General features: G+C 41.7%; 1 protein-coding gene across 4 annotated transcripts in view; it reads left to right on the top strand.

The window, feature by feature from the left end:
• The window catches only part of LOC124614660 (exportin-6-B), a 305,273-nt gene that overhangs the window by 132,512 nt on the left and 146,394 nt on the right, over positions 1 to 26,367 (top strand). For all 4 annotated transcript variants that reach the window (XM_047142962.1, XM_047142963.1, XM_047142964.1 and 1 more), the window contains one exon: positions 24,382 to 24,566. In XM_047142962.1, the coding sequence (XP_046998918.1) occupies positions 24,382 to 24,566 (185 nt within the window). The remainder of the gene's footprint in view (positions 1 to 24,381; positions 24,567 to 26,367) is intronic.

Raw genomic sequence — 26,367 nt, 5'->3', positions numbered from 1 at the left:
GTATACTGGTTCAGAAATAGTTGATACACAACAAACAAATATTTACTGATGGCCAGTACACATATTACTTGTGTTCTCATATCATGGCTAATGCAACGAGACCAGTGAGGAAAGTTGGATGCCACCACTTAAAAAGTTACATTTACTGTAGGAAATAATTCTAAGGGCTGGGATAAATGTGAGAGTGTTTTTTTAGTATAAGACACTTTTGGTACTATCAGATAGTACACGCAGAGCTGTTTCACTAGGTGCAAATTTTCATTGTTAGTTACTGTCAGATAGTTCCTTGTTAGTACTTTCTACAAGTGTGTGAGAATCTTGCAGGAACAGATGTCAGAAGCATAGCATTTGCGCACAGCAGGATGAGAGCGTGTGTGAGAGCTGAAAGATCACTCTCTGCAAGATATTTCCATTGTAGTTCTGTGCATGATGGACAAGATTGCGTTAGGAGAGCACTGGGCTCCAGCTGCACTTTTAATACTTCTATTGGCAAAGAAAAAATGTAAATGACCATATTTGCAGTGAGTAAGAAGCAGATTAGGCAGCAGTGTGATTATGAAGTATGCAAGAATCTCATTGTAGAGTTTGTGATGGAAAATCCACAACAAAATCAAAATTTTATGGGAATGACAGCCATTGACATGAAAGAAATGCTCTTTGCAATTGGACTCAAAATTGCCAATCTACTATTATGCGTAAATCCATTAGTGTTAAAGAGGTGACACAATGTTAATAGCATCAGCTATGTTCATTCTCTTTAATATTTGGTTAAGTAACTACTACAATCAAATAACATTTCACCAATTTCATCTTAATACCCATAGATGCTCAAAACCCAAGTAGGGTGAGTGTTTGATAAATGAAGCATTTCCAGGTATGTATTTGTTTGAATGTTTTTACTTTTATTGACTTAGGAGTCACTCGTAAATTCCTGAATATCTGCTCTTTAACACCCAGTATAATAATAGAATCAATAAATACCACAGCTTACAAAATTATAGACACAGCTGTAGTACTTGAAGTTAAATGGCAATTTTCTGCGTACCAAAACAATTACTTCAAAACAAAACTTCACTTGTTTCTGTATATTAATTAATCCATGCTATAAAACTACTTTTTCCGTTTCCTTGAACTGTGGATATTCTGATAAATTTCTTCTGATGAGGTGTTGAAAACATTAGCCATTTCAATCAGTAAACTTTGTTTCTAATCTCATTTCCTGTAGTCCTGTAACTATACATTCCATAATGCTGGTCTTTCCTCATACAAACTAATTAAATACACATTTTCATCCTGAGTCTACTTCCTGGCAGCTTTGTTTGTTACTTTTCTTTTTCCAGGCACATTACTGACATTCATTCAGAGTGCATATGCAGTGCAACAATAGTCTCAATTGTCCTGACAATGCTGGTACATGCTTATAGAGTGGCTCATTGCGGTCTTCATGTGGTGCAGTGTGTAGTGTGCTAGTCCTACATTCATTTTTCCATATAATGTGGGATTGAGGCTCTTCAGTGACAATTTATTTTTATTTTTGTTTTTTAACTCTATATAGACTGAGATCACACGAGTCATAGGATAGTGGTATGCACATATGCAGATGGCAGTAGTATCATGTACACAAGGTATGGAAGGGCAGTGCATTGGCGGACCTGTCATTTGTACTCAGGCAATTCATGTGAATAGATGTGCGATGTGATTATGATCGTATGACAGGAGCTAACAGACTTTGAATGTGGAGTGGTAGTTGGAACTAGATGCATGGGACATTCCATTTCAGAAATTATTAATGAATTCGATATTGAGAGATCTCCATTGACAAGTGTGTGCTGAGAATGCCAAATTTCAGGCATTACGTCTCACCACAGGCAACTCAGTGGTCGATGACCTTCACTTAATGACCAAGAGCAACAGCGTTTGTGAAGAGTTATCAGTGCTAACAGACAAGCAACACTGCATGAAATAACCACAGACAAATGAATCCATTAGGACAGTGCAGTGAAATTTTGCATTAATGGGCATGCTGATGTGTGTGTACTACATCAAATTAATGGATCCATCTGAAAACTAGCAAAGTTTTCATTCTTCTTCTGTGTGCCTATTTATGGCCCAATGCGCACTATTCATTGAGTGGTCCCCTCTACTCTTAAATTATTTAATCTTGTATTTATATTGATTACTGTTCCAATTAATGCCACTCCTCTGACTCCAACCATCTGGAAAATTAACTGACTAATTGACTGTATAAGAATATATGTGTGTTCAAACGAATGTACGTAAGCTACACTAAGGTACATACTCCCAAAACAGTAAATATGCCACCAAAGTTTGTCTTAATTGACAATCAAAGCAGAATACGACATGAAAATTCCAGAACGACTGTTACTCTTTTCTGTGCCAATAGAACAGTAATTGCTATTTTTAGTTTCGTACACATTATCACATTCATTCACCACCAGGGGCTTACATCTCTTTTGACCGAGCGGGGTGGCGCAGTGGTTAGACACTGGACTCGCATTCGGGAGGACGACGGTTCAATCCCGGCCATCCTGATTTAGGTTTTCCGTGATTTCCCTAAATCACTCCAGGCAAATGCAGGGATGGTTCATCTGAAAGGGCACGGCCGACTTCCTTCCCAATCCTTCCCTAATCCGATGAGACTGATGACCACGCTGCCTGGTCTCCTTCCCCAAACCAACCAACCAACCAACCAACCAACCAACATCTCTTTTGTGTGTACATAATTGGTGAAACTGGGACCCTGAACCTTTACATTCCTATTTCTTGCAAGTCTTAACTCTAACTGCCCTAAGTATTTTTCTGAGGGTGGGGGTGGGGAGGGGTATATCACACATTACATACATTACCGAACGAAAGTGCTGGCAGGTCGATAGACACACAAACATACACATGAAATTCAAGCTTTCGCAACAAACTGTTGCCTCATCAGGAAAGAGGGAAGGAGAGGGAAAGACAAAAGGATGTGGGTTTTAGGGAAGAGGGTAAGGAGTCATTCCAATCCCGGGAGTGGAAAGACTTACCTTAGGCAGAAAAAAAGGACAGGTATAGCGCGCGCGCGCGCGCGCGCGCACACACACACACACACACACACACACACACACACACACACACACACATATATATATATATATATATATATATATATATATATACAGACACAAGCAGACATTTGTAAAGGCAAAGAGTTTGGGCAGAGATGTCAGTCGAGGCGGAAGTACAGAGGCAAAGATGTTGTTGAATGACAGGTGTGTCTATCAGCATATATTAAAAAAAAAAACAAAGATGATGTGACTTACCAAACAAAAACGCTGGCATGTCGATAGACACACAAACAAACACAAACTCTTTGCCTTTACAAATGTCTGCTTGTGTCTGTGTATGTGCGGATGGATATGTGTGTGTGTGTGTGCGCGAGTGTATACCCCTTTTTCCCCCTAAGGTAAGTCTTTCCACTCCCGGGATTGGAATGACTCCTTACCCTCTCCCCTAAGACCCACATCCTTTCGTCTTTCCCTCTCCTTCCCTCTTTCCTGATGAGGCAACAGTTTGTTGCGAAAGCTTGAATTTCATGTGTATGTTTGTGTTTGTTTGTGTGTCTATCGACCTGCCAGCACTTTCGTTCGGCAAGTCACATCATCTGTGTTTTTAGATATATTTTTCCCACGTGGAATGTTTCCCTCTATTATATTCATAACATTACATACATTGTATGGTATATTGCACATTCCATACAATTTGTTGGAAATAAAATTATAAACTGGTTTGTCTCAAGTAAAAGTATACACAGCTAAAATGCAACATGTCAGACTTCGCATGTCTACATATGTAGCAATCCTTTGGTGCTTGTTAGTTATTAAAATCCATAACATATAGGGAGTGCACATTTATGCCAATATTTACATTTACATGACAAATGAAGCATCTCTTTGAAACCTTCTTGAGGCAGTATTCCTACTGTATTCTCTCCAAAATTCTATTCTCTCTCCCTCTCCCTCCTTTCTCTCCCTCCCTCCCCTCGTGTGTGTTGGGAGGGGGGGGGGGGGGGGTTGCAGCTGTGGGTGTCGTAGTCTGACCCGCTATGTTATGAGCACTTTACTGCATCCTTCTCATTGAAATCTCATTTGGCAGGATTACATTTGTAAGTGGCCCGCTCTGCTATTATGCATTTTCTCTGTTTATACTCTCCAATCCAGTAGCCTGGTTTTCTTATTCCTTTTAGTATTGGCGGGCATGGTAAGCTTTGCTCAAGCTGCAACCTGCCGCCAGTGCCTGGTTTGGTGGATTTGGTTCTGTGAGTGGCTAATACTGCTGTGCATGAGGCATTGTCATGTTCTCTCACACCATTAGCTTAATTTTAAACTTGTTAACTCCTTCTCATAGCTACGTTTAGCACACCCTGCTGTACCATTTTCTGAAATGCAGATGGTGTGCACCACAGCTTGTGGCATCATGCCTTGTCATGCTATCTGGTGATTCTTGGATGAGCGTATCCCCACCATGGTTCACTTTGATGTGATTTTCATTTCGGGCAAATCGTTATACAATTCATTGTTTACATCAGCCACATACCCCCTACAGCTGCCACCTATGACACATTTACATCATGCCTCTTGTTCTTCTTTGCCTCCCTGTGAAGCTGCTAGAGTGGTATTGTTAAAATGTGTGTGTCATACTCCGCACTTGAAAACATCATCATCTATCGCTAAGCTTCCATTTGATGCTCTTCACGTGCTGTGTACACATGAAAGATTCCCATTTGAACTACACACACACACACACACACACACACACACACACACACACACACAGAGAGAGAGAGAGAGAGAGAGAGAGAGAGAGAGAGAGAGAGAGAGAGAGAGAGAGAGAGAGATTCGCTGAATCTGATTAACTTGATGTCAGCTGTATTAGGTATGGATATCCTACCAATTGGTGATGTGTGAAAATTTTAACCCAATTTTCCCAATTATCGTAAGCTGTCACTTTATCATTCGGATAGCTGTCTATACTTCAACTTTTGTACAGCATACTTGAAATTTTTCAGCCGGCCGTTGTGGCCGAGCGGTTCTAAGCACTTCAGTCTGGAACCGCGCTGCTGCTACGGTCACAGGTTCGAATCCTGCCTCGGGCATGGATGTGTGTGCTGTCCTTAGGTTAGTTAGGTTTAAGTAGTTCTAAGTTCTAGGGGACTGATGACCTCAGATGTTAAGTCGCATAGTGCTCAGAGCCATTTTGAAATTTTTTCAATGATTCTGAATCCTATGTTTTGCATGCCTTTGCTTTCTTGTATTTATTTTTGATTCTGCAACATCATCTCCCTTGCCATTTTCCTTCCATTAAATTTACGGAGTCCTCCTCTTTCTTTTCCTTCTTAATATTCTTGAGGTGTTCCTTCCTAAAGCTATTATTTGTTCTGAAGTGCACCAGTTCTACAGTATTTTGATGTTCTATTTCTATTAATCCTCTGTTGTCCGTCATATGGCAGTGATGATTTGGCTCAGTTTTCCATTTCAGCGTCAAATGTTCTTGATGTCATGCAGTCTTGGACTTTACACTTAGCTTTATCTTAAGGCTCCAATGTTTTATTTGTAATTTTGACTTGTTCCATGTCTGCATTAATGTCTTCCTCTTTCTACACCTATCCTTTGCTTATACTCAAACTTATCTGTGATGACTTGCCTGCATTCGTTTCCTGTTTTATCTTCTCCAGTTTGATTTAGCTGCTACTTACATTCATTGTTATCTGTTCTGCTGTCACATTCAGGGAAACTACTTTGTTTTATGAATGCTGCTTCTTTAATTACGACTACTATAATACTGTATTGCTCAAAAGACTCGTCTATTGCACTGTTACCAAAGAACTTCCTTCCCATTGAAATTTCAATCAGTAATTCCTTCCTTAATATGACTCTTTAGATGTTACAGGAGATAAAATGTCATCTTTAGTACTGCTGTAGCCATGATTGCATTTTCTCTGTGTCGTTCTTATATCATATATAGTCACCTACTTCCAACCGTTTTTCTGCATTATTTACCTCTGATGTAAATTTAGCCTGCTACTGCTACTGTGACTCCCACTATGATCTATAAAATCTTTTCATCTTATTCTTGACCTATACGTTCTTTTGGTTTCATAAATAAGTGACTGACTGTATAATAATATACATGCGCTCAAACAAAAATTCGTGCGTTGTCAGCACTTATGTCCCCTGTTATCAAAGAACTTGATCTTGGTGAGCATGGTACTCTTAAAATGTGTCTTACCTGATTTGATTTTAGAAGTACACAGTAGAAGTAGTTTATTCAAAAAAAGTGGAGTTACTTTCCTTTTATTACCGGAATAAAAGTAACGTCTAAGTCAGTGACTTTGAGGATGAAGTAGATTTTTATTGTTGTTGTATTCCTGTCATAATTGATTGATGAGAAAAAAATTTGGTGTACTTTTATGTGGTACTGTGCATAATGCAAGCTATTCCAACTCTATAGCCCACTTGTGGACAGGTGAATGCCTTTGGACTACAGATGCAAGCCCTAGCCTGTGCAATTGTATACCTCAGTCAAGTGCCTACAGACAGGGGTGGACAAATGGCTCATGCAGATGACAGAACAGGGTGTGACTGTAGTCCATAGGGTTGCCTGATGGGTATCCAAGTACTCTCTCTGCCTGCCTAAAGATGAGCTGTGGGCTCTCGTAGAGGCCTGTTCCTTATTGGTCAAATACGCAACAGGCTGATAGTTTATGTGAGAGATGTTGGATGTTCTTTGTTGTATTGATTGGATAGTTCCCCTTTTGTATGTTTTTAGCCCAGGGTGTTTAGACCCCAGGAAATCCGGGAGAAGCCCGGGGATTTTTCATTTTTTAGTTTTCAGTTATTAATGTATCCTGCTACTGCAGAATAATACTGCAGCAATAAAACATAAACAAGAGGAAAAACCAAAACAAAACTTTAGTCGCAAAGGAAATACGCCATTTACAATAACAAAACGCTGTGCGCACACAAGCATCTGCCAACAGAAGAATGTGTCAGAGACCTTAGGATGAAGACTATGCAATACTTCATAACAACAAAATGCTTCCGATGAGTGTGACGTCACAATTGTTTACATAAGGGCCCACGAGAAAGACAGGCTGTGGCGCGTACGTCTCGAAGATAAGCCTGAACTCACTCACTCGCTCAGCTCAGCAGAAAAGATGTGTTTCTGACCCTGTTAACTCGCACCTGAGTGTGTACGTACTAACGAGAATTGCATCTTCTACTGGAATCTGCTATTATGAAGACTTACTGATCAAGGGTACTACAAGAAAATTTGATTTGAGATCAATACGTGATATAAATGGTATAATGGCTTGTTTATAGCATTTAGTCTCTTCTGCTTAACAGTCCTCGTTGCATACAAGAAGTGTTGCCTTATGCAACTGATAATCATTTTGGCATGATTTTAATTTTATTGTACCCCAGTACAGCCTTAACAAATTTTATGTAGGCCTGTGGACTTGTGATCATTGTAGGACTAGTAACAGTAAGACTCCATAGTGTCAGATTCCAGTAGAAGATGCAATTCTTGTTCGTAAGTACACACCTCGTTATGAGTTTACAAGTGTAGAAACATGGTTTGTCTGCTAGTTGAGTGAGTGAGTGAGCGCAGACCTACCTTCATGATGTATGAACTGCAGCCTATCTTTCTTATAGGCTTCGTGTTTACATTAGGTTCATTTGAGCAGTTGCTAGTGAGCTCACATGTATGCGCAGTTGAGTCGCGTGTGAGCAGTACCATCTACTGCTTCTGGCTAGTTAAAGTCCGTCGTTAGCTGTATCTGCAGTAGCGGCAAGCATCCAGATGCTACCGAAAAATTTTTTGTAGTGACCCCAAGCTGCCAGATTCACGCGTGCGCAAAAAAGTCAGAGCTTTTGTGGGGGTGGGAGTAGTTACCACCTGACGCATGTTTTCGTTTAGTGATTTTGCTGTTACCTCTTCGTTTACAGCTTCCACCTCAAATGAAAACAAAACAGATTTCTGTGGCTGGGGGCTATCAAGGGAAATAAATACGTTCACATAATTACTGAAGATTAAAATATATTATTAGTTTGTTTTCTTATTTTATTGTATTTCCATGGTTTTGGCAGTCAAGCATTAATCACCTTGCAGAAGAATGGAGTTGTTTTTGTCACTTTGCTTAGGAAATATGGCCTTTATTAATTAAAGTGGGAATATGCAACAGGATCATGAAAATAATGTTCCATTAGTATACACCCAGTCTTGGAACATCTAGTTTGAAAATTATAACAAACCCAAATTGGAATTAAGAAAGGAAGAAGATTGAAGTCCAGCTACTGTATGTTGAGTCCAGGTAGATAGCAGGAGGATAGGGCATGTTGAAGACCAAGTTTACAGTATTTGAAGTTCATGGGAACTGCTGTTCATTTGTATTGTATTGTATTGTATTTATTTATCCTGTGGATCACATATTGTACAAAGTACACATGATACAGCACAAGTCATTTTTCTTAACAAATATGCAGTTTGGAGAAAAAAAAGTAGGCAATGGACTGCCATTTAAAAAATGTACACAAAATTGTTCATTGATGAATATAGTAACTTCACATACAGAGAATACAAACAATTTACATGGGGAACTAAGAAACATGTAGGCAATGTAGTGCTACTTTAAATTTACACAAATAATCACTGAGATTACAGAATAGTGAAAATGTCAACTGGAAACACAACAGAAGGACAGTGTCATTTAAAAACTACATTAAACATGAAATTAACATTGAGATTTCACAGACAATTAAGTTTTAATACTAATAGAATGTGTACTTGTACATTCAAAAAGCGAGTTAAAAAATTTTGGGAAGTGAAACTGAAACATAGTTGTGTATAGTAGAAATTAGGTTATTATTTTGCCTACAGAATGTTTTACTCTAATCACAGTATTTTACAAAGGAACTTTATAATTTTTCATTTCCAGGAATTCTTGTACTGAATAGAAACAGTGCTTTGTCAGAAATGCCTTTAGTTTATTTTTAAATATTGGATCTGGAGCAGTTTTTATTTGTTCTGGAATTTTATTGTGTAATACGACACCCAGATGAGTTATATATTTTTGGTATGATGATGTCCTTGAAAAAATTTGATGGATATTAGATTGCCCTCTGGTATAATGAGCGTGTATATCATTGTTTTGGATTAATTTGCCTGTTCTTGAGAGGTATTCCCTGGTGAATAGGATTGTTTCTTGAATGAATAGGGATGCGATGCTTAGAACATTAAGTTTTATAAATTGACATTTACAGGATTCCAGCTTTTTGAGGCCACAGATTATCCTCATTGCTCTTTTTTGTAGTTTATTCATCTTTGAGTATTTTGCATACTATTGATGTGAATAGTTAAATTGAATAATATGTAGTGGTGCATTTAATAATATTAGTGGTGGTGGTGGTGGTAATAATAATAATAATAAAGAAAACAGTTAAATTGTGTAGATCTGCATGCAAACATACTATGACTATAACTTAAAATTGTAGATCTTCTTTTGCACAGTCAAAAAGTGCCTCTACGGCATAAAATCCTTCTTTTTATTCTAGTGTCGTCGCTCCTCCCCACCCCCCCACCCCCCCTCCCCCACCCCCTAACTGTCCCCCCCGGGGGCTCGCTACTCTTTGGCAAGTTCGTGCTTGGCTACCACAGGGCCTGTGTCTTTGCAGCATTTTTACCCTTCCGTGCTGCATAACTATCCTCTTGCTTTCTATTTCCCCTCCCGTGGGGAACATGTATGGGGTTTTGTTGGGAATGTTCTGTATTGTCGCTGATGTACAAACAGTTTCACCTTCATTTTTTGCTCCCTTTTCCTTCCTTTGTTTCCCTTCTCTTCTCATTCCTCTGCCTCGGCGTTTGAATATCCTCTTTTTTCTTCTTCCTCCCTGCGCACTCCTGAAGGCCGGCCCATGCGTGTGACATGTAACAGGTGACTGGGTAACGTGTAATTCCCGCCCCAGGTCAACAGCTAAGGTTTGCACGTACCCCCTGGTACAGGCCAGGCTCAGGGAGGAGAAATTGCCTGAGCTCTAACCCCAAACTGCCGATTGATCCCTCTGTCAGGTGTTCGGGAGTTGTGAACGGAAGTGTGAACCATCACCCAAGACAGGTGCGCCCCCTTATGAAGAGACCCCCAGTTGGAAGGAGCGCACCATCAGAGACGCTGTCAATCATGGGGGATTTCCTCATGATGACTCAATCATCTTCCCACTCATTGTCTACAAAATGTAAACGTAATGAGGCTAATGATTGAAAGACCCTCCCCACTGTACCACGGTTCCTCATGGTCTCACGTACTGAAGATGGTCAGTCCTTCGCCATGGTAAATTTGTTTATTATTGAGAAAGGTGTGGATGCAATTGCTGGCCTTTTGAAATCCTGCTCTCGTTTACGGAATGGCACTTTGCTTTTGGACACCACTTCTGATTCTCAAGCACGACAATTGCTTGCTGCCTCGCTTCTCCGCAGCTATGCTGTTTGTGTTAAGGCCCATAGAACTTCGAGTCCTTCCTGTGGTGTAATTTACACCAGGCTGCTCGACGGTCTAAATGAGGCCGAAATCCAATCTTACCTCTCTGATCAGGGTGTCACTGGCGTCCATTGTGTGCCCACCTGCACTCTCTTTCTCACCTTTGATAGACCGCTGGACCTGATGGGATACCAGTTCAATTTTACACAGAGTACGCGAAGGAACTTGCCCCCGTTCTTGCAGCGGTGTACCACAGGTCTCTAGAAGAGCGTAGCGTTCCAAAGGATTGGAAAAGGGCACAGGTCATCCCTGTCTTCAAGAATGGACATCGAACAGATGTGCTGAACTATAGACCTATATCTCTAATGTCGATCAGTTGTAGAATTTTGGAACACATATTATGTTCAAGTATAATGACTTTTCTGGAGACTAGAAATCTACTCTGTAGGAATCGGCATGGGTTTCGAAAAAGACGATCGTGTGAAACCCAGCTCGCGCTATTCATCCACGAGACTCAGAGGGCCATAGACAAGGGTTCCCAGGTAGATGCCATGTTTCTTGACTTCCGCAAGGTGTTTGATACACTTCCCAACAGCTGTTTAATGAACAAAGTAAGAGCATATGTACTATCAGACCAATTGTGTGATTGGGTTGAAGAGTTCCTAGATAACAGACTGTAGCATGTCATTCTCAATGGAGAGAAGTCTTCCGAAGTAAGAGTGATTTCAGGTGTGCTGCTGGAGAGTGTCGTAGGACCATTGCTATTCACAATATACATAAATGACGATTATTTTCAGCCATAATGGCTGACTGTGTGGGATAATTATTTATTTCAAGTTTCTGTTACCAGTCACTTTTTATTTTATTTTATGATTAATCTAACATAATGCAACGTGTTTCGAACATGTTCTGTTCATCTTCAAGCGTTAATACATACATAGAGAAATGTTACTTAAAAATAAACAGTCTTAAACTAGATTAGTGTAGAACACTTTGTCCATAGTTTTTTTTTAATGTAGCTGCTGGTGTGGCATTTGGGGGGAAGGTGGGGGCATTGTATATCTAGAAATCAAAATTAGTGATGTCTTCAGCTGGTTTTCTTCTTTGTTGTTGACTATGTATATCACAGCCTGTATCGGATGCAGATAGATTTGCATCAGTTATGTGTTATGAAAATAATGTGAAAGGCTTTTATATGACAGTTGATCACTTACAATTTCATCATCTTGCTGCTTCACTTGCATCACTGGTGTAATAGCGGAGCTGTTGATTGACATTATGCTATTGTACACTAGTGTAATGACCTTGTGGATAACATCAGAAGTTCACTGAGGCTTTTTGCGGATGATGCTGTAGTATATTGAGAGGTTGTAACAATGGTAAATTGTACTGAAATGCAGGAGGAGCTGCAACGAATTGATGCATGGTGCAGGGAATGGCAATTGCATCTCAATGTAGACAAGTGTAATGTGCTGTGAATATATAGAAAGAAAGATCCTTTATCATTTAGCTACAATATAGCAGGCCAGCAACTGGAAGCAGTTAATTCCATAAATTATCTGGGAATAGGCATTAGGAGTGATTTAAAATGGAATGAACATATAAAATTAATCGTCGGTAAAGCTAATGCCAGACTGAAATTCATCGGAAGAATCCTAAGGAAATGCAATCCGAAAACAATAGGAAGTAGGTTACAGTACACTTGTTCACCCACTGCTTGAATACTGCTCACCGGTGTGGGATCTGTACCAGATAGGGTTGATAGAAGAGATAGAGAAGATCCGATGGAGAGCAGTGTACTTTGTTACAGGATCATTTAGTAATCGCAAAAGCATTATGGAAATGATAGATAAACTCCAGTGGAAAACTCTGCAGGAGAGACGCTCAGTAGCTCGGAATGGGCTTTTGTTGAAGATTTGAGAACATACCTCCACCGAGGAGTCAAGCGGTATATTGCTCCCTCCTACGTATATCTCGCGAAGAGACCATGAAGATAAAATCAGAGAGATTAGAGCCCACACAGAGGCATACCGACAATCTTTCTTTCCACGAACAATACGTGACTGGAATAGAAGGGAGAATCGATAGAGGTACTCAGAGAACCCTTCGCCACACACCGTCAGGTGGCTTGTGGAGTATGGATGTAGATGTAGATGTAGCTAGAGATAGAGTGATGCTTCCGTCCAAGCCCAAAGCAGGCTATGAAATTATCACAGTCCAGCCATACATTCCAAACCCGATGAGCTGCTGCCAGTGTCATCATTTCGACCACACTAGAATATTTTGTCAACACCCAGTCAAATGTGTCACTTTGTGGTAGGGACTCACACGAGAACGATTCTCCATCTCCTTCTCCCCGGTGTATCAACTGCAATGGCGGCCATGCCGCCTCCCCTCTGGATTGTCTCATGTATCTTGATGAGCGGGCTGTTCAAGAGATCTGGGCAATGGAAGAAGTGCCTTACCCAGTTGCTCGCAAGTTACTGGCTACTCGCAAACCCTGCATTCTCACATCTGGTACCTATGAAGGATATGGCCACTCAGGTATGCAATCTCCAATTCAACTCTGAGGTTGTGAAATCACCCAGTGTCAAGGTAGCATTGCCATTCCCCCATCCAGCTGCGTAACAAGCAGTCAAACTTCTGCCTCAAGGGGCGAAGCCACCAGCTACACAACCGGTAGGCCGGAAAGGACAGAAAGACTACTTGCGTGAAGACTTCCTCCGTCCATCCAGCCAAACACCACCCGAGTCTTCCTCTAACTGGAAAGGCTCGAAGAAGTGCACCAAAGGCAAATGGTCTTCTCCTTTACCAACTCAAAGATCCTCTTCAATGGTGTCACCACGTGACACCTTAGCCCGGCCGGCCTCTGTATTGCCAGTGCTCACCAAGAGCTGTTTTTCAGCATTGGACTCCACAGGCCGACTGCACAAGCAAGCTGATGGTTCTGCGGACCCCATGGAGTAGGACCCTCCTGCTCCTGTGCCCTGTAGTAGCAGCCGCTTAGGTGACATCCCTACATATCTTTCTCATCATGCCTCTCCTCAAATTGAACATTCGTGGCCTTCGATCCCACAAAGAGGATTTATGGCTGCTTTTAGCATCGCAGCGTCCCCTTGTACTCTGCCTTCAGGAAACGAAATTGCACACTCACGACCGCTTTGAGCTTTCACATTTCTTACTGATTTGTTTTGACCTTCCCCATGAGGTCAGCATTCCATCTCATGGGGGGGGGGGGGGGGGGGGCGCATCATGCTGCTCATGTGGGATGACATTTATTGTCAACCCATCTCCCTGACTACCCATCTTCAAGCTCTTGCAATTCGTCTTTTCCTTCCCCACCTGACTTTTTCCCTCTGTACTATTTATGTCCCTCCGTCATTCGCTGTAACTAGGGCAGACTCGCTTCAGCTTATTGGGCAGCTATCTCTCCCGCTTTTGCTACTTGGTGACTTCAATGCACATCATCCCCTTTGGGGTTCTCCCAAGACCTGTCAGAGGTGCTTTTGGCTGACCTTCTTGAACAACTTAACCTCTTCTGCCCTAACACTGGAGCACCCACTTTCATTTTCCGACTCCTCGCACACCTATTCCCATTTGGACCTATCCATGTGCAGTGCCGAGGTTTCCCCTCGTCTTGAGTGGTCCATTCTTTCTGACACCTACTCGAGCGACCATTTCCCATGTGCTATGGAGACGTGCTCTTTGCGTTTTTAACTGCCATCCTACGATGACAAACTGCATTCATTATAAACAGATGCATGCAAAATGTCGTCACATTCTTTGAGATAGCAAAAGACCTAGTTGGATTTCATTCACTAGTTCTTTTAACATTTCCACACCTTCCTCTGTTGTGTGCCAACCTCCGACGGCTCTCTGGGATCAAGATCCATTCCCCAGTTTCCAACCTGACAGTAACTGATGATGTCATCGTGGACCCTATTGATATCTCCAGTGCCTTGGGCCGCCATTTTACGGAAATTTCAAGCACTTCCCACAGTAAATGAGCCGAGGAGACTCTGGTGATGCCCTTCTCTTCTCGGAATCGTGAGTGCTACAATGCTGCCTTTACTATGAGGGAGCTAGATCATGCTCTCAGTTCATCCCGATCCTCCACCAGAGACGCTGTCCACATTCAGATGTTGCAGCACCTTCCTCTTGCGGGCAAGCACTTTCTGCTTAACATATACAACCACATCTGGGCAGAGGGTACATTTCCCGGATGCTAGCATGAAGCCACTGTAATTCCCATATCTAAGCCTGGTAAGGGCAAAAACCTTCCTTCTAGCTACCGCCCCATCTCTCTTACCAGCTGCATGTGCAAGGTGATGACCATCTCATCGCTTTGTCCACCCGTGTCACGAATGGTTTTCTTTGGAAATGGCCTACAGCACCTACTGGAGAACTGGTATCCTCCGTGCTCTACATGTGGGGCTTCCAAGGGGGCCTGCCCTGATTCCTTCAGGCATTTTTAAAATACCGAGTTTTCAAGGTGCTTGTGGATTCTGCCTTGTCGGACACCTTTATCCAGAATAATGGTGTGCATCAAGGTTCCGTCCTGAACATCATCCTCTTTGCTATCACCGTTTACGCTATAATGGCCTGTCTCCTGCCAGGCATCTCTGGCTCCATTTTCGTTGATTATTTTGCCATCTATTGCAGTTCTCCACGGGCCTGTCTCACCGAGCGGCATCTTCAGCGCTGTCTTCATTGTCTTTGTTCCTGGAGCATCGACAGTGGCTTTCGCTTTTCCACTGACAAAACCATCTGTATGAATTTCTGTTGGCACAAATAGTTTCTCCCACCATCTCTACATCTTGGGCCTGTTGCCCTTCCATTCGTTGAAACTATGAAATTCCTTGGGCTTATGCTCAATAGGAAACTCTCTTGGCCCTACTGTGTGTTTTACCTTGCAGCCCATTGTATTTGGTTCCGCAGTGTCCCTCATGTCCTCAATGATACTTCCTGGGATGCTGATCGAACCATCCTCCTCCATTTGTGCCGGTCCCTTGTCCTCTCAAAACTCGACTATGGGTGCTTTGTGTATGCATCTGCACATCCATCCCTCTTACTTTGTCTCAACACTATCCACCATCATGGCATCCGTTTGGCCATGGGGCCATTTTACACTAGCGCGGTTTAGTGTCTGTATGCTGAAGCTGCTGAACTACCGTTGTCCTACCACTGTGACTTTCTGTTCATCAGGTATGCATGCCGTTTGTCTGCCATACATGGCCACTCATCCTGTGCCTCCTTCTTCAATGATTCCTTTGATCGCCAGTATGGGGCGCATCTCTCTTCTCTGCTACTTTCTGGAATCTGCTTTCGGCACTTGCTATGGCACCTTAACTTCACACTACCTGCAACTTTCCTGGTGGGTTTGAACCCTTCACCACTTTAGCTTCATGAAGGGGTTCTTGTTAACTTTGGCCTTCATTTGTTTCCTAAGGACACTACTCAAGCCTCAGACTATCACCTTTAGTTTCATGACCTTGCGATGGGGCGGTAAATAAAGAAGTGCGGTTGAAGAGTTCACATGAATGTGCATATACAAATGTTGGTTAAAAAATGTTATTGCAAATTTTCGCTCTCACGTAAGTCCCAGGGGATGATTTCCACACTTGGTGCATTAGTACATTGTTCCACACCCACACATTAGTTATAGTTTTTGAATTAATATTCATGAGTACAGTTTATCCTAGGGAACAAAAATTAGGCGATTATTATAACAAAGTCAGTTTTTCACGACACAGTTCAATCACTATGTATTGGCATTTCCTTTGCTTTCACACAATGAAATTAGCTCTGGTGAGATGGTTTACAGTTTTACTTTAATAATAATTTGACTCCGAGCCCCCAATAGCAGTAATGTAGGCTGCTATAAACGAAAATTACTCAATCAATTAGAACAGAACCACAAGTTCCACTGTCCTCTTTGTTGTAGCAGTTTTGGCGCAAAATCACAGATCTCCACGTGTTCACTTACACTGATGTATACCTCGTAATTCGTACTCACACAAATAATCGTAGCACTTCCAGTTCACCAAATATATGCTTGCACACTTGCACTATTAAACAATACTCTTTGCCGAAATATATCAGCGGAGAAAAAAATTCTCAAACGACCACATGGGCCACCCTCAAGTGGGGCTCGCTCGCCACCCACCCTCCAGAACGACTGACCCCTAGCCAAGATGGTCACTCGCTTAAAAAGGCTCGGATGTCCACCCCCATGGTTATTTAAGTACCAATCTCATCAGTTAAGGTTACAAATTTTGATACATACATCCCTCAACAGAAATAAGTACACCATCAGAACCGTGCTAAAACTACATCGTATTTACTATGTTACATTAATTTCTAGGATTATTCTATCATCTGTAAATCATGTTTTAGTTTTTCCAAAATTTCGCCACTTAGCGCAAATTTGTTCGTTGACATCTCTGCTGCAAAGTTTTAACATAGAACTGTATATAGCGCCGTTTTTAGATGTAATCTATGGTGATCTACACATTGCGCTGTTCAAAATCTTCATATCTGTAATAATTAATTAATTGCGGGTGATAAATATTAATAATAATTTGCAAACAATGAAAACTATTGCAAGTTAAGTATATAGTATAAATTAACTAGTTTAAAATATGTGTGATGCCACCCAAAATATTATATAGTACCATTCTTTATGTCATGAATTTTCTATTGAATTTTATAAACAATTTTCTCTCAAACTTTGTTTATTGCTCTTTATGGGCTTAATTATTATGAATCTTAACATATGACTATGGCACTCGATCCGCTATGACGTAACGTTTCTAATGAGTGCTTGCTCATCGCTGTAAGTTGTTATTTACTATTTTTATTAATCTTTCAGTACTTGTGATATTAACCGATTTTGAGGTTACTATAACTTTTGCGTCTCGTGACTTGAAATAAAAATCGATCTTTCAGAAGGTGCATATTGCTGACCACAATCCACTGCCGCATCACTCTTCACCGTAAGTTACAAAGTGCTTGCGTAATGTGCGAAAAACCAAACAATGCTCAAGCTGCGGGCCATATGGCCGCCCGGCGGCGGAGATATCCCACCGACCGTTGCAAATCTTGCGCGGGGGAACCACGCACTTCCACGACTGGCACACCATGTCGTGCACTCCCTCTCCACAAAGCAATGCTTGCATACTAGACCTATTCATCTAGTAACGGGGGTTTGTACCGTCACAACCTTCACATGGAAATCACGATAGTACCTTTGTATATACCGATGGCTCTCGAACTGACCGTGGGGTCATCATTGGCACCTGTGTCTTTCGATTTTGGCTTCCGGCAAAATACTCAGTATTTACAGCTGAGCTCTTCGCCCTGTATCAGGCCACACGGTACATATGGCAACACAGCCTTTTCAATTGTGTCCTCTGCTCAGACTCACTCAGCACCCTTCAAAGTCTGTGTACGCTGTACACCACCTATCCCTTGGTGCAGCGGGTCCAGGAAAATGGTCACTTGCTCACTCTTAGTGGAGCCAGTGTGGTGCTTCTGTGGGTTCCTGGTCCTGTCGGTCTTCCAGGAAACGAGGCTGCTGCCGAGGCTGTAGTCCTCTTACCTCAGCCCGCGAGTTCCTCTGTTCCCTCTGATGATCTCTGTGTTGCTGTCTGTCAGGATGTGGTATCCCTTTGGCATAGCGAATGGTCCTCCCTTCATGAGAATAAGCTCAGGATTATTAAGCATCTCCCAGTGGCTTGGATGACCTCCTCTCGGCCCTCCCGCTGGGAGGAGGTCATTTTAATTAGGCTGCCTTTTTAGTCATCGTCATTTGATAAGTCGCACTACTCCACCACTTCGTTCACATTGTGCCCAAGTTTCCTGTTAGAATGCCCATTTTTTAACTGTTTTACGTTCCCATTTGGGTTTGTCAGTTATCAGTCGTTTTAGCAAATGACGCACAGGCAAATGACGCACTCTGCAAATCACATTTAAGTGCCTGGCATAGGGTTCATCGAACCACCTTCACAATTCTCTATTATTCCAATGTCGTATAGCACGCGGGAAGAATGAACACCTACATCTTTCCGTACGAGCTCTGATTTCCCTTATTTTATCTTGGTGATCGTTCCTCCCTATGTAAGTCAGTGTCAACAAAATATTTTCACATTCAGAGGAGAAAGTTGGTGATTGGAATTTTGTGAGAAGATTCTGTTGCAATGAAAAACGCCTTTCTTTTAATGATGATGTCCATCCCAAATCCTGTATCATTTCTGTGACACTCTCTCCCATATTTCGCAATAATACCAAATGTGCTGCCTTTCTTTGAACTTTTTCAATGTATTCAGTCAGTCCTTTCTAGTAAGGATCCCACACCGTGCAACAGTATTCTAAAAGTGGATGGACAGGCATAGTGTAGGCAGTCTCCTTAGTAGGTCTGTTACATTTTCTAAGTGTCCTACCAATAAAACACAGTCTTTGGTTAGCCTTCCCCACAACATTTTCTGTGTGTTCCTTCCAATTTAAATTGTTCGTGATTGTAATACCTAGGTACTTAGTTGAATTTACGGCTTTTAGATTAGACTGATTTATCGTGTAACCGAAGTTTAACACGCTCCTTTTAGCACTCACGTGGATGACCTCACACTTTTTGTTATTTAAGGTCAGCTGCCACTTTTTGCACCATTCTGATATTTCTTCTAATTCAGTTTGCAGTTTGTTTTGATCTTCTGATGACTTTATTCGTCGATAAACGACAGCGTCATCTGCAAACAACCGAAGACGGCTACTCAGATTGCCTCCCAAATCGTTATATAGATAAGGAACAGCAAAGGGCCTTTAACACTACCTTGGGGAATGCCAGAAATCACTTCTGTTTTACTCAATGAGTTTCTGTCAGTTACAACTAACTGTGACCTCTCTGACAGGAAATCATAGATCCAGTCACATAACTGAGACAACATTCCATAAGCACGCAATTTCAATACGAGCCACTTGTGTGGTACAGTTTCAAAAGCCTTATGGAAATCCAGAAATAGGGAATCAATCTGAAATCCCTTGTCAATAGCACTCAGAACTTCATGTGAATAAAGAGCTAGTTGTGTTTCACAGGAACGATGTTTTCTAAACCCATGTTGACTGTGTGTCAATAGACCATTTTCTTCGAGGTAATTCATTATGTTCGAACACAATATATGTTCTAAAATCCTGCTGCATATCGACGTTAATGGTATGGGCCTGTAATTTAGTGGCTTACTCCTACTACCTTTCTTGAATATTCGTGTGACCTGTGCAATTTTCCAGGCTTTGGGTATGAATCTTTCATCGAGCAAACGGTTGTATATGATTGCTGATGCATTGGCTTCATACTTAACATACTCCATAAGGAACCTAATTGGTATACAGTCTGGACCAGAAGACTTGCTTTTATTAAGTGATTTAAGTTGCTTCATTACTCCGAGGATATTTACTTCTACGTTACTCATGTTGGCACCTGTTTTAGATTCGAATTCTGGAATATTTACTTCGTCTTCTTTTGTGAAGGCATTCTGGAAGGCTGTGTTTACTAACTCTGCTGTGGCAGCATTGTCTTCAATGGTATCTCCATTGCTATTGTGCAGAGAAGGCATTGATTGTTTCTTGCCGCTAACATACTTCACATATGACCAGAATCGCCTTGGATTTTCTGCCAGGTTTCGAGACAAAGTTTCATTGTGAAAACTGTTATAAGCATCTCGCATTGAAGTTCGCGCTAAATTTTGAGCTTCTGTAAAAGATCGCTAATCTTGGGGATTTTGCGTCTGTTTAAATTTGGCATGTTTGTTTCGTTGTTTCTGCAACAGTGTTCTAACCCATTTTGCATACCAAGGAGGATCAGTTCTGTCAATTGTTAATTTATTTGGTATAAATCTCTCAATTGCTGCCGATACTATTTCTTTGAATTTAAGCGACATCTGGTCTACATTTATGTCATTAATTTGGAATGAGTGGAGATTGTCTCTTAAGAAGGCGTCAAGTGAATTTTCATCTGCTATTTTGAATAGGTATATTTTTCGCTTATTTTTCGAGGATTTGGGGATTACAATATTCAATCTTGCTACAACAGCCCTGTGTTCACTAATCCCTGAATCGGTTTTGATGCTCATTATTAACTCAGGATTATTTGTTGCTAAGAGGTCAAGTGTTTTTTCACAACTGTTTACTATTCGCATGGGCTCGTGAACTAATTGCTTGAGATAATTTTCAGAGAATGCGTTTAGCACAACTTCGGATGATATTTTATGTGTACCTCCGGAATTAAACATGTATTTTCGCCAACATATCGAGGGTAAATTAAAGTCACCACCAACTATTATCATATGATTCGGGTACATGTTTGAAATCAAACTCAAGTTTTTTTTTAAAACCTTTCAGCAACTGTACCACCTGAATTGGGAGGTCGTTAAAGGATCAAATTATTATTTTATTCCAGTTGCCAACAATGACCTCTGCCCATACTAACTCACAGGAAGTATCTACTTCAATTTCGCAACAAGTTAAACTATTTATGACCGCAACAAATACGCCTCTGCCAACCATGTTTAGCCAATTCTTTCGGAACACTGTTAGGTTCTTCATTAAAATTTCAGCTGAGCTTATATCCAGCTTTAGCCAGCTTTCAGTGCCTATAACGATTTGAGCATCAGTGCTTTCTATTAGCTCTTGGAACTCTGGTACTTTCCCAACACAGCTACGACAATTTACAACTGTTATACCAGTGGTTCCTGTATCAATGTTTTTCCTGTGTTCAGCCTGCACCCTTTGTGACTGAAGCCCTTCTTGTGTTTTCCGGAGACCCTCGAACCCTTGCTACCCGTGTAGCCGCCTCCTGCTTATAGTGGACACCTGACCTATTCAGCGGAACCTGAAACCCAACCACCCTTTGGTGCAAGTCGAGGAATCTGCAGCCTACATGGTCGCAGAACCGTCTGAGCCTCTGATTCAGACCCTTCACTCGGCTCTGTACCAGAGGTCCGCAATCGATCCTGTCGACTGTGCTGCAAATGGTCAGCTCTGCTTTCATCTTGCAAGCAAGACTGGCAGCCTTTATCACTTCTGTTAGCCGCTCGAAACCAGAGAGAATCTCTTCTGATCCAAAGTGACACACATCATTGGTACCGATGTGAGCAACCACCTGCAATTGGCTGCACCCTGTGCTCTTCATGGCATCCGGGACGACCCTTTCCACATCTGGAATGACTCCAACCGGTATGCACACGGAGTGCACATTGGATTTCTTACCCTTTTTGTCAACCAAGTCCCTAAGGGGCCCCATAATGTGCCTAACATTGGAGCTCCCAACTACCAATAATCCCACCCTCTGCGATTGCCCGGATCTTGCAGGCTGAGTAGTTTCCTCTGAAACAGGACAGGCGACAGCATCTGGCTCAGCGACAGTGTCGACCACAGACAGCACCTCGAAACTGTTTGTCAGACAAACCGAGGAGGCCTTATTTGCGGCCGCCTTGGAAGTCTTTCGCCACTTGCTTCGCCCCGGGGCGACCTCCCACTCGACCACAGGTGAGGGTTCAGCCTTAGTGCGAGCAGTAACTGGGTTGGCCACCGGTGAGGACCGATCAGACGACACTGACGTGCTGGACGTCCGTTGGATCCCCACGGCCGGCCCACAACAGTGGTGCCCATCCACTACAGCCTCAAGCTGTGTAACCGAAGCCATCACAGCCTGAAGCTGAGAGCGAAGTGTCACCAACTCTGCTCACATTCGCACACAACAATTGCAATCCCTGTCCATACTAAAGACCGTGGAAAACTGAGCTATGCAGATAAACAGACTATCAGCACATGCTACGCAATTCTACTATAGAACCTGCTGAAAACACACGAACTGTGTCTAGTAATACGCAGATATTCAAAAACCTAACTACCGAAGCACTCAGGTGAAACTAAATAATTTGGCCCTGATTTGGAACTTGTAATATGTCACAAAATCTGTTTACTTTCTGACGCAAACGAAAACGCGAGAACTGTGGCTATTAGATGTTAAATTTTCACGCAGAAACTCAAGAAACTAAACTATTAAAGCACACAGACGATATAATAAAATTCCATCCTGGTTAAGAACTCGTAAATGACAAATGCGGTTACTTATCTGTTGTTGCGTCTGTTGCAGTCGGCTACTGCTGCCTGACTGACTGACTGACTGACTGACTGACTAACGCCAACAAGCAGTCACACTAGTTTCCACGCAAACGCCACTGCTCTCAGTCGTTAAGTAAGGCCATCGACCACTTTGTTGTCCATGGTGAGAGGTAATGCCTGAATTTGGTATTGTCAGCACACACTTGACACTATGGATCTTGGAATATTAAATTCCACAATGATTTCCAAAATGAAATGACCCATGCTTGTAGCTCCAGCTACCATTCTGGGTTCAAAGCAATAATTATGTCGGAAATCTTTTCGCATGAATTACCTTAGTCCAAATGACAGCTCCACCAATGCCCTGCTCTTTCATGCCTTATATATGTGATACTATCATCATATATGTATGTGTTTGGGTATGTCAGTATTCCATGACTTTTGTCACCTGAGTGTGTGGGTTTGAGATGGACTATGAAACTGTATGGATTCAGTTGTGAGACGTTGGTAGGATTAATGTTAATCATGGAGTTTGATAGTGGTGACAGATGATGAGGTGTTACACACTCAGATTCACATTTGCCATGGTTAAATATTTTCATTGTGAATATTGTCACTTTGGATTATATAGACAGGTTATATGACTGACAAGAGCAGTTGATGAATTTGGGATATTGTTAGGGACCTCAGTCTACATCACATGAGAATGTATAAAAATTTATCTATACTCAGTTCACTCTGAATAAAAGGTCCTACAACTGGCTTGTAATATGTTGTTTTTATTTAGAAAAATGGTATTGGTATAAATGGGCTTCCTGGATGGTAAGATGGAGTTCTTGAAAAACAGATTCATGACTGTATTATTGGCAGAAATTGGTGTCTACGTTACACTAAAATTGTGCTCTTGTAATGTGGAGTTGTATTTACAAGACAGAGGAGTGAAAGTTGTTGTGTAGTTTCTGTTGGAAGCTGTAATGTGATATAAAAAGGAATGGCTCTAGTGAGATAACCAAATTCTGTAGAAGTCTTGGCAACTCTCTGTGATATTTGTCCTGGTGTTGCAAAAATATGATCAGTTCAGTGGCAGATAAAACTCGGGGAAATGTTAAAAGCAGTCTGTATTGGAAGTTAATGTAAAGTAGAAATTTTTTTTGAAAATCATCTGTGCGAATGATATTGGTTGAGAAATGGATGCTGGAATCATAAATACACCAAGAGGCTGAGGCTGATACAGTCAGGGATTTCATCCAGAGATAAATAAGTATTGTCAAAGGGCAAGGGAGATACAAGAACAAGGTATTTGAATGATAATGTTGTTGTTGGACTACTGTAATTGTTTGTCTCTGAACTCCTACTTATACTACCTGAAGGCTGCAAACATAAAATTCAGAATTTACAAGAGCTTCTGGCTAGAACTTGCACCCACTTAATTCTTCTTTCTGAATTATTGTGGATAAATTTTTCCCCAACAATAAAAATTCATGTCATATAACCAATCCCAAACTGAATTAAAAGCGTACTGTGAGAGATACATTTCTGTCACTAAACTATAACTTCCCGCTTATCATGCAGTATTGCTAGTGTGCTGAAATGTTTGTACATTACTCTACTAACTGTATTGAAGGTTGTATTTCTACAGCGTGTTTACCAAAAATACTTTCTGTCAGAGTCTAAGCATATTTCATTTTTGAGCTGTTGTATATTTGTGAATTATTTTTGTGTTCTAAATTTAATAGGCTCTTTGCTGAGTTCAGTGCTTGGAAATGGAAGGAAGTTCCACAGCTGTTTGGACACAGATAGCGACACAATTTGTTGCCTGGCCTTACAGGCACTGACACATCTTCTTTCCTGGGTTCCTATTTCATCGTACATTACGCCAAATCTCGTAGCCTCACTTTTTCAACTAGCTAGCATTACACAGGTAAGTTTGCTGTTATACTTTTATTTTTCTTTACTCACCTCAATACAAAATACAATCATTGCAATAATTACAGACTAAAATTGAAATATTAGAAACCCCTGACATTTTATCATAGTACTTATGTTATAGGTAACTACAGGATGTACAAGCCAGATGGCATTTTCTTGTACTACTTTATGTATATTTTGCGTAGGTAAATTGATTCTTTAAGCTGCATTAGATTCTCTGTTAAAAGAGATTTGAAATAACAAATTTTTTGGCAACATTACTTAACTTGGTGTGAAAAGTAAATTATTGTTAAAAGTAAGTACATGTAATGAAAACTGTTCTAGATAAATGAAGGAACAAAAGAGTGAAAAATATGCCATACACAACATAGCTTTAAGAAAATTAGTCTAAGGTGCAACTAACTATTAAATTATTTCAGTTTTAAAAGTGTAATGTGTTAAGTATAGTTGTCCACAACCTGAAGATTGATTGGAACAACCAATTGCTTCACTAGCTGTTACAGATGACATGACTTTGCCTTTCTGCACCTATTAACTGATTTAGCAACGGCACAATGAAAAGACAGTCGGAACGTTAGCTTTCAGCTAACAGGCCTATGTCAAAAGTAGACCACACGCACATGTACGCGCACGCACGCGACACACTCACACGCATGACACAGTCTCTGGCAGGTGGAGCCAGATTGCGAGCAGCAGGGCATTGTGGGAGAGGCAGCCGTGTGGAGGAAGGAAGAGGCTGGGCTGGGGTGGTGAGGGGGAGGGATAGCTATGTAGGGGTGGGGGACAGTAAAGTGCTGCTGGGAGCATGCAGGACAAGATGGAGAGTGGGGCAGCTTGATGCATTTTGGAAGTCAGATGGGGGGGGGGGGGGGGACTAGTGGAAAAGGAGAGAAGTAAAGGGACTGGGCGCATTGGAGGAATAGAGGGCTGTGTAATGCTGGAATGGGAGCATTGAAATGGCTGATGGGTAAGGACAATGACTAACAGAAGATTCAGACCAGGAGAGCTATGGGAACAGAAGATATATTGCAGGGAGAGTTCCCACCTGTGAAATTCAGAAAAGCTGGTGTTAGTGGGAAGGATCCAGATGACACAGGCTTGAAGCAGTCATTGAAATGGGCATTATGTTGGTGGCGTGTTCAGCAACAGGGTGGTCCAGTTGTTTCTTGGTTAGCCCTGTCTTTGATGGGATAGGTGGTTTTGTGACAGGACTGGAATAAGTGGTGGTGGGAAGATGTATGGGACAGGTCTTGCATCTACGTCTATTACAGGGACGTGCTCTGTGAGGCAAGGGGTTGGGATCAGGGGTTGTATAGGGATGGATGAGGACATTGTGTAGGTTCGATGGGTGGCAGAATACCACTGTGAAAGAAGTGGCAAGTATAGTGGGTAGGACACTTCTCATTTCAGGGCACGACAAGAGGTAGTTGAAACCCCGGCGGAGAATATAATTCAGTTGCTCCAGTCCTGGGTGGTACTGAGTCAAGAGGGGAATGCTCCTCTGTGGCCAGATGGTGGGGCTTTGAGAGATCTTGGATGACTGGAAAGACAAGGCCCAGAAGATTTGTTTTTGTACAGTGTCGGGACGGTAATTACGATCTGTGAAAGCCTCAGTGAAATACTCAGTGTATTTCGAGAGGGACCACTTGTCAGTACACATGCAATGGCCACAGGTGGCTAGGCTGTATGGAAGAGACTTCTTGGTATGGAATGGGTAGCAGCTGTCGAAGTGGAGGTGTTGCTGGTGGATGGTGGTTTGATATGGACAGAGAGGGACTGATGTAGCCATCATT

This window comes from Schistocerca americana, chromosome 1 (assembly GCF_021461395.2).
Source record: "Schistocerca americana isolate TAMUIC-IGC-003095 chromosome 1, iqSchAmer2.1, whole genome shotgun sequence".
In the NCBI taxonomy this organism is placed as follows: Eukaryota; Metazoa; Arthropoda; class Insecta; order Orthoptera; family Acrididae; genus Schistocerca; species Schistocerca americana.
This window is presented reverse-complemented; position numbering and strand designations above follow the sequence as displayed.